This window comes from Pseudorca crassidens, chromosome 1 (genome assembly GCF_039906515.1).
Source record: "Pseudorca crassidens isolate mPseCra1 chromosome 1, mPseCra1.hap1, whole genome shotgun sequence".
NCBI classification, from domain to species: domain Eukaryota; kingdom Metazoa; phylum Chordata; class Mammalia; order Artiodactyla; family Delphinidae; genus Pseudorca; species Pseudorca crassidens.
Window position 1 is genome coordinate 113389977 of NC_090296.1, and position 14439 is coordinate 113404415.

The following is a 14439-nucleotide window of genomic DNA, read 5'->3' on the forward strand; positions in this document are numbered from 1 at the left end:
CACTACTATATGTAAAACAGAAAACTAATAAGGACCTACCGTATAGCACAGGGAACTCTACTCAATACTCTATAATGGCCTATATGGGAAAAGAATCTAAAAAAAGAGTGGATATATTTATAACTGATTCACTTTGCTGTACACCTGAAACTAGCACAACATTGTAAATCAACTATATTCCAGTTAAAAAAAAAAACTGATCCAAAAGATGGTAGGAGATAAAGGGCAAGTGCTGGAGAAATGTCCACAAGTAGGCCTCTAGTCATGTTTCCCTCCATTTATCTCAGCACCTTCCCTTCCCAACAATCTAAAACACATATCTAGTGATGTCCAATTCTCATGCTTAAAACCCTTTTAATAGCTCTCCACTACTTTCTGCATAAAATTACAACTTAATCTGGCATACAAGATATTCTATAATTTTTAAAAAATGTACGGAGCACCAAATATATGAAGCACCATGTTAAGTGCTGGTTATAGTTAACGAAACAGGCATGATCTTCATGCTAGTGGACTGAACGGTGTAGTTGGAAAGACAACTGAAAAATAAGCTTGGGGGTTTGCTATAGAACAGGAAATACTAGGCATTGTTTAGATGCTTCTGGGAATGTTTCAGAAGGAAGGAGACCAATAATGTAGTAGAGATACTAACAAAAGAACCGGAGGCCTTAAGAAATGAGAGGGGATGATGGGATCCCCTCATAATAACATGGAGTGACTGAGTTTTGATAAAAGGAATCCTTCAGCTGTAACTGGAGAGAAGGTTGGGTGCTGAAGCAGATACATTTATAACTTTGATGGTGGGAAGATGAGTTCCATCTTTTGATGGTTTCTCAATGAAAGGCAAAGTCTTCAGTAAGATGGAGAGGGGAGAAAATATATTAAATGGTCTTCTCAGAGTAGTAACATGAAGTTGTACTGGTTACCTATTTCTCAACTCCTAAATCTCCCTAGTTGTTTCACATTTCTGAGATTTTGATTTACTTTTCATTATTCCTTTCTGGAAAATTCCTACTTGTTCTTCCAGATCCATCTGGGCTATCACCTTTTGTGCCACACCTAGTACCTACCTCACTTCCATTATTATAATGCACTGATGTTTGTATTTGCTTCCCCTACTAGACTAGTAAACTTCTTGGAAAGCTTGGTCTGTATTCCTAGTGTGGGGCCCATGCAGGATATTTAAGTAAGGATTTTCAATCAGTGTTTAACATAAACAGACTTTTTGTCTGTGGAATCTACAACTAGGAGAATTTATTAGAAGAATATGAATGTGTCAGGATTAACAGTCTCTAGAATAAAGCCACTCATGATATCTGTGTCCTTTTAAAAATGGCACTGCATTATGGACACACCACAACAATGGCTTTCATTTAATGCTTTTGTTTTATTCAAATGCCAAAATAAGTTTCAAGATACAAATCGTAGTTATACTCAGTTGTGTTTAATTTAAAAACATCAATTATGCTTTAACTTTCAAAACCAAATGTAAGTTGTTGTGACTAAAATGTCTCCCAGTGCATTTCTGGAGGACTGCCTTTAATATATTTAGTAGCTACTCCAATTTTCACTCTACAAAAAGGAAAATGATGAGGCTGTAAGAAAAAGATAAAGAACAGTTATAATATGAAAGACTTCCTGAGAAGAACTTCAACCATTACTAGGGAGACCAAGAAAGATACCAGTTTCTGTTCTATACTCTAGCAACCAGGCTTAAACACTTTGCAAAAGTGCATTTCTGGTCCTACCCCAGCCATAAATAGATATCTAACATCTCTTATTACATCACAGAAAACCCAATTTCATCAACAAGATGTAGAATTTGCTAATAGCTTAGGGTTCTTTTCCTAAGAAAATGGGGGCGGGGGCAGTAAGAGGAAAACTCAAGAGTTTATAAACTAAAAACTGAAAACAAATGTTTAAAGGTACTCTGATTTAAACAATTTCAAACAAGGCTGAACTGAAGGAACAGTATAGGAACTTCTATCAATATAGTGGGAAAGAAAAAAGTTTAAAAGGTACTCATATTTTAATATTTATGGAATCAAATGAAATAATTTTCACTGTTAAGTCCCCCAAATTTCCCCCACTGTTTAGTTTTCTTATATAATGAAAGTTAATAACTTATATTTTAGTATGAACACATTCCCTTCTGCTGATAGCATAGATTTTCTTTAATATTCTATGAAGCCAAAGAATTAGACAAATATCCAGCACCAGAAAACAACAAAAAACTAAGTACTTTAGGTAAATGTATTAGGATATTTTATTTAGCTCAGCACATGGCTGTAATACTACTTTTAGAATTAGATGTAGTCTCTTCCTGAAGATTTAAGGCAGACTTCAATTCCATCTGCTCACTCATGGTACTAAAATGGACCAAAGATGGCAAATAAATCAGACAAGTCAGCAAGAGAATGGCCTTTTTTTATAGTCCAATGGGGAAGTTTCGTGTCATGCATTAGTGGATAAGACTAAGAATACAGCTAAACAAATCATCAAAATAAGGTTCTTCAGGGTACTTTTTCCATGAAATCTTTAACTACTTGGAAACTACCTGTTCCAATTTTTAAGATGAAAAAAATTCTAATATTTTCAGGAAACAAACATGGGTAGAAAAGGCTAAACTAAAGAATGGCACCCCAATCTTCAATTTTAAAGAGTTTATTTTCCCATTTATAGTTACATTATTGTAAAATCCACAGTTATTGCAACATCTGCATTGCTTAAAAGAACTCCTAAGAATTTTTTTAAAGCGTATTTTTTAAAAACCAAACCAAAATAATGTACATTTTGTCTCTGAACACTGTGTCATTAAGTCCATGTTATGTCAGTCTGTATAAATCAATGTGATGTTACATTATATACATGATCTGATTTTTATCCTAAAAGCTTCTGACCATGTATGATATCCAAGATAGATCCAATGCTTTTAATGTCAGACTGTAGAGACAGTTACGATCCTAAACAAAAGATGGAAAACTTTATATACAGGACAGAAGTCTGACAGTTTAGCTGTTTGCAGCATCTGCTTGACGAGGCCATCCTTCTTCTTCAACTCCAGAGTCATACTCCTCTTCAGAGGATTCTTTCGTTGGAGCCCTATAATGAAAAGCCATCAGTGTTTTTTGTTTTTTTAAATAAGAATTAGGGGTAAACACAACTTCTCAAAAAAATGAATAATAAAAAATTAATCCACTTAGCTAGAAATGACACACAAAGAAGGAAAATATTAAGAGCACTTCTAATACTAAGATTGCTTAATGGTAAAATATGGGAAACATTTAGAGCACACAACCAAAAACTACAAGTAGTTTTCCCAAACAAATTTTTTACTGAAATAAATCAACAACAAGGCTTCAACCGTGAAGGCCTTTCCTCCAGCAAAAAAGTAGAATCTATTAACGAAAATGCTTGACATTTAGCATGTCAATGGTAAAGAAATGGAAAGCTTCTGATCAAACCAATATGACTCAAATTAGTCAAAATTATGATCAGACCACCACAATTCCTTTATATATTAATATTAAACAATAAAAATGAGAATTATATCTCTTTGAATAAGTAAAGGTTGTTCAAAACCAATCAACTGCCTCATAAGTTACCTTAGAAGATAAGCATAAAACATAACATATGTTGTGACAGAAATCTAATTTTTATGTAGGTAACATTAATGTCAAACACTGTTTAATAAATATTTATTGAATAGATCAGGGTCAGTAAACTACAGCCTGCAGGCCAGATAAAGCCCATCATTTGTTTTGTAAATATTTATCTGAACACAGACATGCTCATTCATTTATGGACTGTAGCTCTAGTGCTATGAGGGCAGAGTAGCTGCAATACAGATTGTATGGCCCTGAAGTATTAATCTAGCCCTGTACAAGACAGTTTACTGACCCCTAGAATAGTTAAATAAAGCAGTGAAAGATATGTCAAATTTGTCAACTGATAAGATACAACTAAGAGAAAAATTATGTCGTCAAAGTTTTGGTCTTATGTGGGTCTTCCCTGGTGGTCCAGTGCTTAAGAATCCACTTTCCAATGCAGGGACACGGGTTCAATCCCTGGTCTGGGAACTAAGATTCCACATGCCGCGGGGCAACTAAACCTGTGCTCCGCAACTACTGAGCCCACACACTGCAACTACTGAGGCTGCGTGCCACAACTAGAGAGCCAGAGCCCACGGGACCACAACTAGAGAGAGGCCTGTGCGCCACAATGAAGAGCCCTCGCACCACAATGAAAGATCCTACATGCCGCAACAAAGATCCCTCATGCCACAACTAAGACCCGACACAGCCAAGTAAATAAATATTTTTTAAAGTTTTGGTCTTATGAAAGACATGAAACAAGTAATTCATAAATTACAGAATTAGCAGCAAAGTTCATTTAAGTCTTTTCATTTGGATTACTTTTATTTTTTTTTGATACTTCTTCCTTTAGGAGAAAAAAGTGGAAACTAATTTTTTTTTTAATATTTATTTATTTGGTTGGTTATTTGGTTATTTATTTGGTCTTAGTTGCGGTAGGTGGGCTCCTTGGTTGTGGCATGCGAACTCTTAATTGCAGCATGCACGTGGGATCTAGTTCCCTGACCAGGGATCTAACCCGGGCCCCCTGCATTGGGAGCGTGGAGTCATCCACTGTGCCACCAGGGAAGTCCCAAGTGGAGACTAATTTTGAAGATCAATTTTCAAGACTCAAAATATTTTATAAACCAAAATCAGAAAATTTTTCTACAGAAAACTTGAGATAACTGATTAGTTTATGATTTATAAGGATTTTTATATAATTTTATGACAGACCAATAAACCATAGCAATAAAGAGCCTATCTCAAGCTTTAGATCTGTTTTAGTTTGACAATACACTTTACCGGATGTATCCTGGTTCCTTCTTTCCTTCTACTACTTCTTTGTCAACCTCCACACATACAATATCAGAATTAGGGACTTCGAACATTGGTTCTAGTAACAGCTTTTCCTAAAAAGATAAAAAAAGTAATGAATTACATGGAAAACTGAGGTTACATATAAAATGCTTGTATTCTACAGGTTATCAATCGAATTCATCAACTCAACAAATATTATGGAGTCCCTGTTATGCACCAGTAACTGAATGTTGAAAAGTCAATGTAAAAGCTTTCATATTCTTCATATTAAAACAGCTTCTAACTAAATTCACAGAGAAGTCATTCTATAAGGGAAGGCTTTTTGTCTGTATAGTTCTGCCTACTTAGGTCACCGTGCACATACAAAAAGACTGTACCTTCATTTTGTATGTGATTCAGGTGTTACTCAGAAGCATTCTTGACATACTCTATGACTAAAGGAGGTCAACTAGTAATCCTTAATTTGGAAATGATTTAATCCTAAATCATCTCTACAAAGCTATGACTTCAAACAGGCATTTGTCTCAAGTGCTGCAGTAGATCTAAAGTTATTTACTAAAGAAAACTAGTTTTGCCTATGAGTAGGGGCTGGATTATGTTCCATATTAAGGAAAATACTGGTTGAGTACATCAAATTTTCTAAAAATGTCAACTGTATCACCTGTTTTTCTAGTTTACATGCTTATAAATCTGTCACAACACCTGAAGTCCAGGCCTTCATTAAAGAGTAAAATCTCAAATTATGATGGATGTGTAGCTCTAATCAAAAAGTCCTACTGAGGGCTTCCCTGGTGGCGCAGTGGTTGAGAGTCCGCCTGCCGATGCAAGGGACACGGGTTCGTGCCCCGGTCCGGGAAGATCCCACATGCCGCGGAGTGGCTGGGCCCATGAGCCGTGGCCGCTGAGCCTGTGCATCTGGAGCCTGTGCTCCACAACGGGAGAGGCCACGACAGTGAGAGGCCCGCGTACCGCAAAAAAAAAAAAGTCCTACTGAGATAAGAGAAGTAATATTTAGCAGTGAAATCCTCAGAGAACAGAATATGTGCTTGCTTTGGGAGCATGTAGGGAAATAGTAACCCACTGTACAGCCAGACCTGGGGGAGTAGGGGTGAGAACTCTAAGGAAGAGGGTGGGTGGTGACTCAAAGTAGGCTGGGTCTCTAGGATTTGTAACAAAATAAAAATAGTTCATAACATACTGAAGAATTTAGGGGTAAAATGCCACAGTATCTACAACTTCATTTCAAACAAAAAACAACAATGAGGATTTCAATGGTTCTGAGAAGGCACTCTGGAGCTTAAGTCAAAAGGCCTATGTAGAGTTTTGTGAAATTCTCCTTCCCATGATCCTGATTTCCTCTATTTCATTAATCATATTAACTGTATGTCCTTTGTTGCAAACACCCTGAAGTTCCTTTTTAGGAAAAAGAAAGATATAATATACTGTGACCAAAAAAAAAAAAATCACAAAAAATATTAGACCAATTTTCTGGATGTATTTCCAGAGGAAAACATCGAGGTTTAGTATTCTCAAAATTCAGACCAAGAAATAATCTAGTTTCTGTAAATTTATGCCAACTTACCATTATGGACCGGAGGCCTCGTGCACCTGTTTTTCGTTCTAGTGCCAATCGGGCTATAGCTTTCAAAGCATCTTCAGTAACATTCAGTTCACACTACAAATATATTCAAAAGAAATAACTCAGATAATACTTGATGATATTTTCCTAATATAACCATGCAGTATTTGATCTACTAACTATTACTACCTACCACCATTACTGGTCTTTTTAGAACAAAAAGAGACTAATGCCCTGACTTTACTGGTAAAGAAATAAGTTCCAGAGAGCTAAGTACACTGATTCACTAATACTCAGAAACACAGAGTCAGAATCTTTGTGTCTTGACTGACACTATCCCCTTTCAGACTAAAGCATTTTTAGACTATAACTTAGTTTCTGGAAAATATTCATTTTAAAGAGTGTTACTAACCCTCTCATCCTATAGAACGAAGGTAAAACTTCAGACAAGTCTCTCTAAATTACCACAAATTCCAAAACTTATTGAGAAGTTAATATACGCTCCCAAAATCAAAATACTTTGGAACATCAGATTTTATAAAATCTTGGTATTAAACAACTTTTGTTTATTAATTTCTATATCCAGAAAATGTAAAATTTAAGTGAGGTAATTATCTCTCACGGTGCTTCAGAACCTTGCCTTCAAAAAGCACTTGTTTCTATGAATTAACCTATGGGAAGGTCTCAGTATGAATCTCAAGTTTGTCCTTAGTCCTTGAAGAGGTTTTCTACATTAACGTGGATTTTCTAGGGCTTTATTCAACATTTATTGAACCCCTGTGTGTTTATATATTAGAAACTGAGTGATGAATCAGACACCACCTTTGCCCTCAAGAAACTTAAGTGTATTGGGTGGTGACAAATTAGCAAAAGAGCATTTACAGCATAGTGTTTGCACATGGTGCTAAGAGAGCACCAAAGTGGGGGCATCTAAATAAGGCTAGGGGACCACTGAAGGATTTTTAAGGAGGGAAGTAAAATAATTAGCTTTGTGTTTATTCATTAAGTATTTATTAAGAACTTAATATCTAATATTTGTTGAACACTGTGTTCAATAATTTTAAAAAGATCCACTCTGGAAGTAAAGTGGGAGATGATAATATTTTGGTGGTGGTGGTCAGAGACAGACTTTAGATAGGGAGACCAATTAGGAAGTAAATGCATGGGTCAAGGTGAAGAATGATAAAGGAGACTGACTTGAGGTAGGGACAATGGCAATGGAGAGAAGGAGACTGATATTTTGAGACACTAGGTTCAGAAAACCCAAACATTTGCTATCTGATTAGATATATGGCTCCAGGTGTCTGGCTGCAGAGAAGTAGATGTGAGAGCTAACTTTAGAAAAAAGTATACCTAGTATGTCACAATGAAAGCATTTAGAATATCAAGGCTGAAAAGACAATCCTGTGTGCCTGGCTTGAGGGGTTAGGGGTAGGCTGCTAGCACAATTTCTCTCTATATATATCCTTGGGCTTTAAGCTACAATGTCAATTTTAATTAAGAAAAAAATAAAGCCAACTCCTAAGTGTCTAATATGACACAACGTGCCTTCCCTGATTCCTAGATCCATATTTAGTGAGGAATAGGCTGGTATTCCAGATAAGTATTGCTTTTTTTTTTTTTAAAGTATTGCTTTTTAATTTGTTAGGCTAACATATGTAGAGTTTCAGTAGCAAAAAAAAAAACAACCCATAAATTAAGTAAGTATAAAAAATAAAAATCTAACCTTATCCATGCTGAATAAGGCCTGGTACTGAGGAATAACAGCATTACGTGGCTCAGTTAGTATTTGTACAAGTGTTTTCTCATCTAGGCTATGCAAAGGAACTACCACAGGCAACCGTCCCACAAACTCAGGAATCATGCCAAATTCAATGAGATCTCTGGCTTCCACATGACGTAATAAACGATCTTTTTCTTCAATGTCTTGGTGAGTATTTGATTCTCCACTTCGATTGGCAAGGTCTGCAGCAGCTGCAGCCCTTCTGCCTTTTCCCAGATTAGATGGTGTTCCAAATCCAAGATACTGCCAAAGAAAAGACAGGTATTATAAATAACAGAATAAAGCTGCATCGTGCTCAGCATTTTACATGCATATCTCATGCCATCTTCACAACAGAAGAAAGTATTATCATTTATATTTTACAACGAAGAAAAAGGCTTAGAGAGGTTAAGTACCATTGCTGCTAGTGGTAAAAGCCAGGATTCAAACTCAGGTCTATCTGCCTTCAGAATTGAGAACCTAACCAACTCTCAAAGAATGAATACTAGTAAAAGTAGGTAAGTAAGAACTGTGAAGGGAAGTCCCTTAGAACTCATACAATGATGTTGCAGGATTTTTCTGAGACCTCTAGACTAGTGTGGCTTCCAAAATGTGCAAGAACTGTGGAAACAGAGATAGTAATTATTTTGTAACCAAAGTCAGTTTTGTAATACTGTAAACAGGAATAGTGCCTATGGAACAAGCAGACTTAAAACAAAATTATCCACAAGTGTCTTAAGTCATTGCTAAGCATTCTATTAAAATCGTGATTTGGGGTTGCATACTATGAGTTAGAATATCCTATGAGTTAGAACATCCTATGAGTTAGAATAATTTCGATTTTATAAAGAACATGTAAGGACATCAAACAAAAATGGTAACTTTGCTGCAAAAAGTTGTTTATCTAAGGTGTATGGATCTTGCTTTAGTCAATATAAAAGAACTATACTCCAGGCAACTGTCCGCAGTTTAATTTTGATATGTCATACAACTTTTGTCAAAAGAACAAGTACATGATATATGAGAAAACAGCTAAGTTAAAAATCCATTCCTGGGCTTCCCTGGTGGCGCAGTGGTTGAGAGTCTGCCTGCCAATGCAGGGGACACAGGTTCGAGCCCTGGTCTGGGAAGATCCCACATGCCGCGGAGCAACTAGGCCCGTGAGCCACAACTACTGAGCCTGCGCGTCTGGAGCCTGTGCTCCGCAACAAGAGAGGCCGCGATAGTGAGAGGCCCGCGCACCGCGATGAAGAGTGGCCTCCGCTTGCCGCAGCTAGAGAAAGCCCTCGCGCGGAGACGAAGACCCAACACAGCCATAAATAAATTAATTAATTCATTAAAAAAAAAATCCATTCCTGATACTCTAAGCTGTGTATGTGGACAGTTAGTGTATCAGAAAGCAAAATACCTTTCATTCAATAATTTAAACATATATTAAACATTTATTATACATACAATATAAACATATATAGTAATAAATATATATACTCATATTTATTATATATATGGATATACATTTATTAAGCATTAAGCATTATTATAAAACACTGAGGATACAAACCTGAAGACAGCCCTTATCCTAACCTAAAGGGACTTATTTACAGTGAGAACACATGAAGATATTAAAGCATCATAGGTGCAATGAAGGACAACTGTACAGGAAACTACAGCAGTGGAAAGAAAGAAAAGAGGAAATACTGGGGACAGAGGGTAGGAGGTGACCAAGAAAGTCTTCACAGAGGAATTGCCTAATCATTTGACAGACTGAGTCTTAAAGAATGAACACATATTACCACCCAATACACTTCTGGATTTGTTTGAGCAAGAAATAAATGTTTATTGTGTTAAAAAAAATGAACACATATTTGCCAACTGGACTGAGGTGGGGAGGACATGAGCAAAGGCAATAGGAATAAAACTTAAGACTGCAAGCAGTTTCATATGGTTAGGAAAGAGGTAGAGGTAGAGGTATATTATTTATATTGTACTCCTGGCTTTCAATGAGGTTTGGTAAAAACAGTAGCCAAATGGATGTGTTTAATCCTCTATAAAATCACTGTTGCAGACTCTCTTATGTCTCTGTCATCTTTTCCTAAAAATCTATGTGACAGGGACTTCCCTGGTGGTCCAGTGGGTAAGACTCCACGCTCCCAATGGAGGGGGCCCGGGTTCAATCCCTGGTTGGGGAACTAGATCCCACATGCATGCCACAACTAAGAGTTCGCATGCTGCAACTAAAGATCCTGCATGCCGCAACTAAACATGCCACAACGAAGATCCTGCATGCTGCAACTAAGACCCGGCACAGCCAAAATAAATTAAAAAAAAAAAATCTAAGTGAAAAACTCTTTTTTAATCTTTGTCTCTCATGAAGACATCATACCCTTCCTCTTTCAGGCAATAAAAACTAGCTCATGATTTCTCCCTACTTTTCATTAAGAAGTTCAAAGCTAAACAGAGTGACTTAATTTCCACTAAGCTGAAATGACCTAAACCTTCCTTTTACATGTTTCTGATCTCTTTACTAATAATACTTTTAATTGTTCTTTTCTAAATGTTTCTAGCTTCAAATTCTTTTTGGAAGTATGAATTATAAATAAATATAAGAACATGGTCCTTGGCTTTGGTTACAGAATTTTGAATATAAAGTTCTCTCTCTCTCTTCCCCACCCTCCCCCATCTGTCTCTCTCAAACGCATGCATGTTTGGGCGCACACACAAAGAAATAATTTCGTCTTTCTAATTTGTTAGGCTAATTTATACAGAATTTCAAAAGCAAGAAAAACATAAATTAACTAATATGAAAAATAAAAATCTAACCTTATTGAGGAATAACAGCACTACCTGGCTCAGTTAGTATCTGTACAAGAGGTTTCTCATCTAGGCTATGCAAAAGAATTAACACAGGCAACCATTTATTAGCAGCGTTTTTTTTTTTTTTTTTACTACTACTAAACTACTACATTAGTAGCTACTACTACTAAACTAAAAGCTAAAGTAAACTACTAAACATGCAAGGCCAAGGAGACTTAAAGCAAACAATACAGCAAAGAGGTGATCTATGATATATTCATTTACGTAGAATATATTATATAAAAGGTATCATTTGTGGCTACTATGTAAAACACAAAAGCATGGAAAACAGGCATGTTTTTGGGCTTCTTGCCACTATGCTGACATTACATTTTATCGTAATCAATCAATAAACAGGTACTGGGCATGAACTTTGAGGATATGAAAAAATAAGTACCAGTTAAAATCAAGGCTTACAAGAATGTTTAAGAAACATCTATAAAACTAGGTGGGATCACAACCCTTCCCCCAACCTCCAAACTGCTTTCCTCCATTTGTGCATGTCAGCAGTGATCTATGAAGACTCTATGGGCTGGAGCAATGGAGACAAGCTCTTTATTGGGCTCCAGTGAATTGGGCAAGAGAAATGAGTAGAATTTTTATTGATACAGCAGCTACCTCAAATAATAAAAAACTCCTTAGATGAAATATAAAATTGAAATCATAAAGTTATACTTTAAAAATGCCCATATATAGATGATATTTAGAAATCTTCCAAACTACTACTATGACATTTTAAAAATAACTAGGCATATATTTCTGGTATACTCTAAGAAAACCTAACTCGTAAAAATCCACAACTGGCAGCCAGCAGATATGAGATTAGAAACTGAGGGTCCATCCTCTAACTTCAAATGCTTTCTCTCCTAGTAATCACTCAGAAAAACTTACCTTTTCATTTTTTCTCCTGCTGATGATTCTGTCCAAACCATTGAAAGCACCAGATGCAACAAACAGGATGTTTGTTGTATCAACTTGTACCGTTTCTCCACGTAGCTTACGGGAATTCTTTTCTGGAACATTGACTACTGTGCCTTCTAGTAGTTTTAATAAGCCCTAAATAAAGAATAAATGATTTATGGCATCATCATATAAGCGTATTATTTATTATACTTTAGGTAATGGGATTCAATGGGGAAAATAATATGTGGTTATGGTCAATGAGCATAACTGAAGAAAACTCCATTTCTATAACTAACATGAAAATCTAATATACTATCATATTAATTATTCATAAATTTATTTGGAATAGGTATAGGACTCCTGATGCATTCAGGAAACAGTCAACTCAAGAGGTTGTTTTTGATGGTAAAGACATAGTTCTGACATAAAGATAGAATTATGGCTCTCTAAGATGTTATCCAACCATGGTGGGAACATTCAAAATTTGAAAATATTTGAAGATTTGTCTTTCATGCAAATTAAAATTCTATTCTACTCCTAGTGTTAAACTTTGAGAATACCTATATATTGAGATGCCTTTATAAAAAACATCATCCAGCACATTTTATAAGTGTGACTGTACCTGTCTATGTCTTGGTCAAAAAAACAAAAGCAAGTTTCCTTACCCTGTAATTTATGTCATAATTAGTTACCAGTAAAAGGTCAAGTTGCCCAATAGATTATTATGACTTTAAGTATGACTCTATAAGGCATAAAACTCTATTTTATCTTCTAATTAAGTGAAAAGAATAAGATACATGTATATAGTTCATTTATGTCTAGTTACAACCAGAACTTTCTTCAAGAGTCCTCTAGAAATGTTTAACTGGGCCTTTGTGTAATAAAACCAACAAAAATTAAATTTCAATTATTTCTTTAAAGTATTTTTAATTTCCTAACAGAGGTAATTTGGTATTTAAAATCGCCAACAGCTTTCTCTTAGGACCTGAACTAAATGGTATATGGAGTTTGGAGTGGGAGAAATAAACAAAACAGAATCTAATTGAATGTGAAACCAAACGTACAATATTTGGGAGGTTGATGTATTCCCTTCCTTTTAGTGGACTTGAACAAAATATTCAACTGCTTACTTGCTGAACGCCTTCTCCACCTACATCCCGTAACTGATGAATGCCTGGCACACTGCCAATCTTATCTACTTCATCCAGAAAGACAATTCCTATAATTTAAGGAGGATTCTATTTATAATATGAAAAAGATATACACAAAATAACTCAGCTTTAAACGACTAGGTAGCTAGAGAGCAAGGTTATTTAATCTTTAACACTTAACATATACAATGGCTTAATACTATAAAAATACACTGCTAGCTTTCCCACTCATCATTTTGTGCAAACGTTTTATAATTTATTCTATAGAATATCACTTGGGTATGATAACCAATTCTCTATGACAATAGTTATCTACCCCACTAATGTTTTCAGGTTCTTTATTCTAAGAAGCTGAGATAGAGGTATAGTGTGAAAGCAGAAGGTGGATACAGGGCTGGTATTAGCAAAATTTTAGCTTATTTTTTTCCCATCCATATTCTTGTCTTAAAGGAATTTGGACAGGAAGCTGTCAAGCTCTTCGTGTAAACAAGGACAGATGATAGATAGGGAAAAGAGAAATGCAGCATCTATGACATCCCCTAAGTCAATAGCCTAATTTGTTTCTATATACATCTTGCACTCTCCTGCACTTGTCCTCATCCCCTCCCTTACCCCACCCCAGCATTACGAGTATAGAGGAAAGTCAGAACAGGAAAAACAATGATAGTATTAAGGATCTAATGGAATAGTAATTTAGCCTGTTTTCACCCTAGTAGCCATATTATAACATTAAGGCAAAGCAAACTTTGTGGCCCTTGGTATGCTAGAAAATGTTTAACATAGCTACTTTTATATAATTATAGAATTTTACTCCTTGACTCAAAATAAAAATTATATTCTCTTGCTATTAGACTGCTTCCCCAACAGACTATATCTGGGGACAAACTACACTGAAACATACCTTGTTGTGCTTTTTCTACATTATAATTGGCATCTTGGAGCAGTTTGGCAATCACAGATTCAATATCTTCACCTACATATCCAGCCTGAGTCAAAGTCGTACAGTCACAGATAGCAAAAGGGACATCAAGGCATTTAGCTAGGGTTTGTGCCAGAAGAGTTTTACCTACAAATAGAAACAGTAACTAAAAATTTACTAAAAATATGTTGTCATACAATTTCTCTACAAAAATGCAAAACAAATTAAATGTGAAGAATGTATAATAAGAAAAATTAGTGTTACATCTTTTCTCTACTATTACTCAGATATAATGGTACCCTATTTTCATTATTCCTGTTAAGATATTAGGGACTGGCCTAAAGGGCAATACCAACACCTCAAATTCAGTTCTAAGCCCT

General features: G+C 35.7%; 1 protein-coding gene across 2 annotated transcripts in view; it reads right to left on the reverse strand.

The window, feature by feature from the left end:
* Nucleotides 1-1367: 1367 nt before the first annotated feature.
* The window catches only part of CLPX (caseinolytic mitochondrial matrix peptidase chaperone subunit X), a 35894-nt gene continuing 22822 nt past the window's right edge, over nt 1368-14439 (reverse strand). For both annotated transcript variants that reach the window (XM_067750558.1, XM_067750547.1), the window contains 7 exons: nt 14042-14206; nt 13120-13208; nt 11978-12142; nt 8198-8497; nt 6475-6567; nt 4878-4984; nt 1368-3102 (listed from right to left, as the gene is read on the reverse strand). In XM_067750558.1, the coding sequence (XP_067606659.1) occupies nt 3012-3102; nt 4878-4984; nt 6475-6567; nt 8198-8497; nt 11978-12142; nt 13120-13208; nt 14042-14206 (1010 nt within the window). In that variant the 3' untranslated portion in view covers nt 1368-3011. The remainder of the gene's footprint in view (nt 3103-4877; nt 4985-6474; nt 6568-8197; nt 8498-11977; nt 12143-13119; nt 13209-14041; nt 14207-14439) is intronic.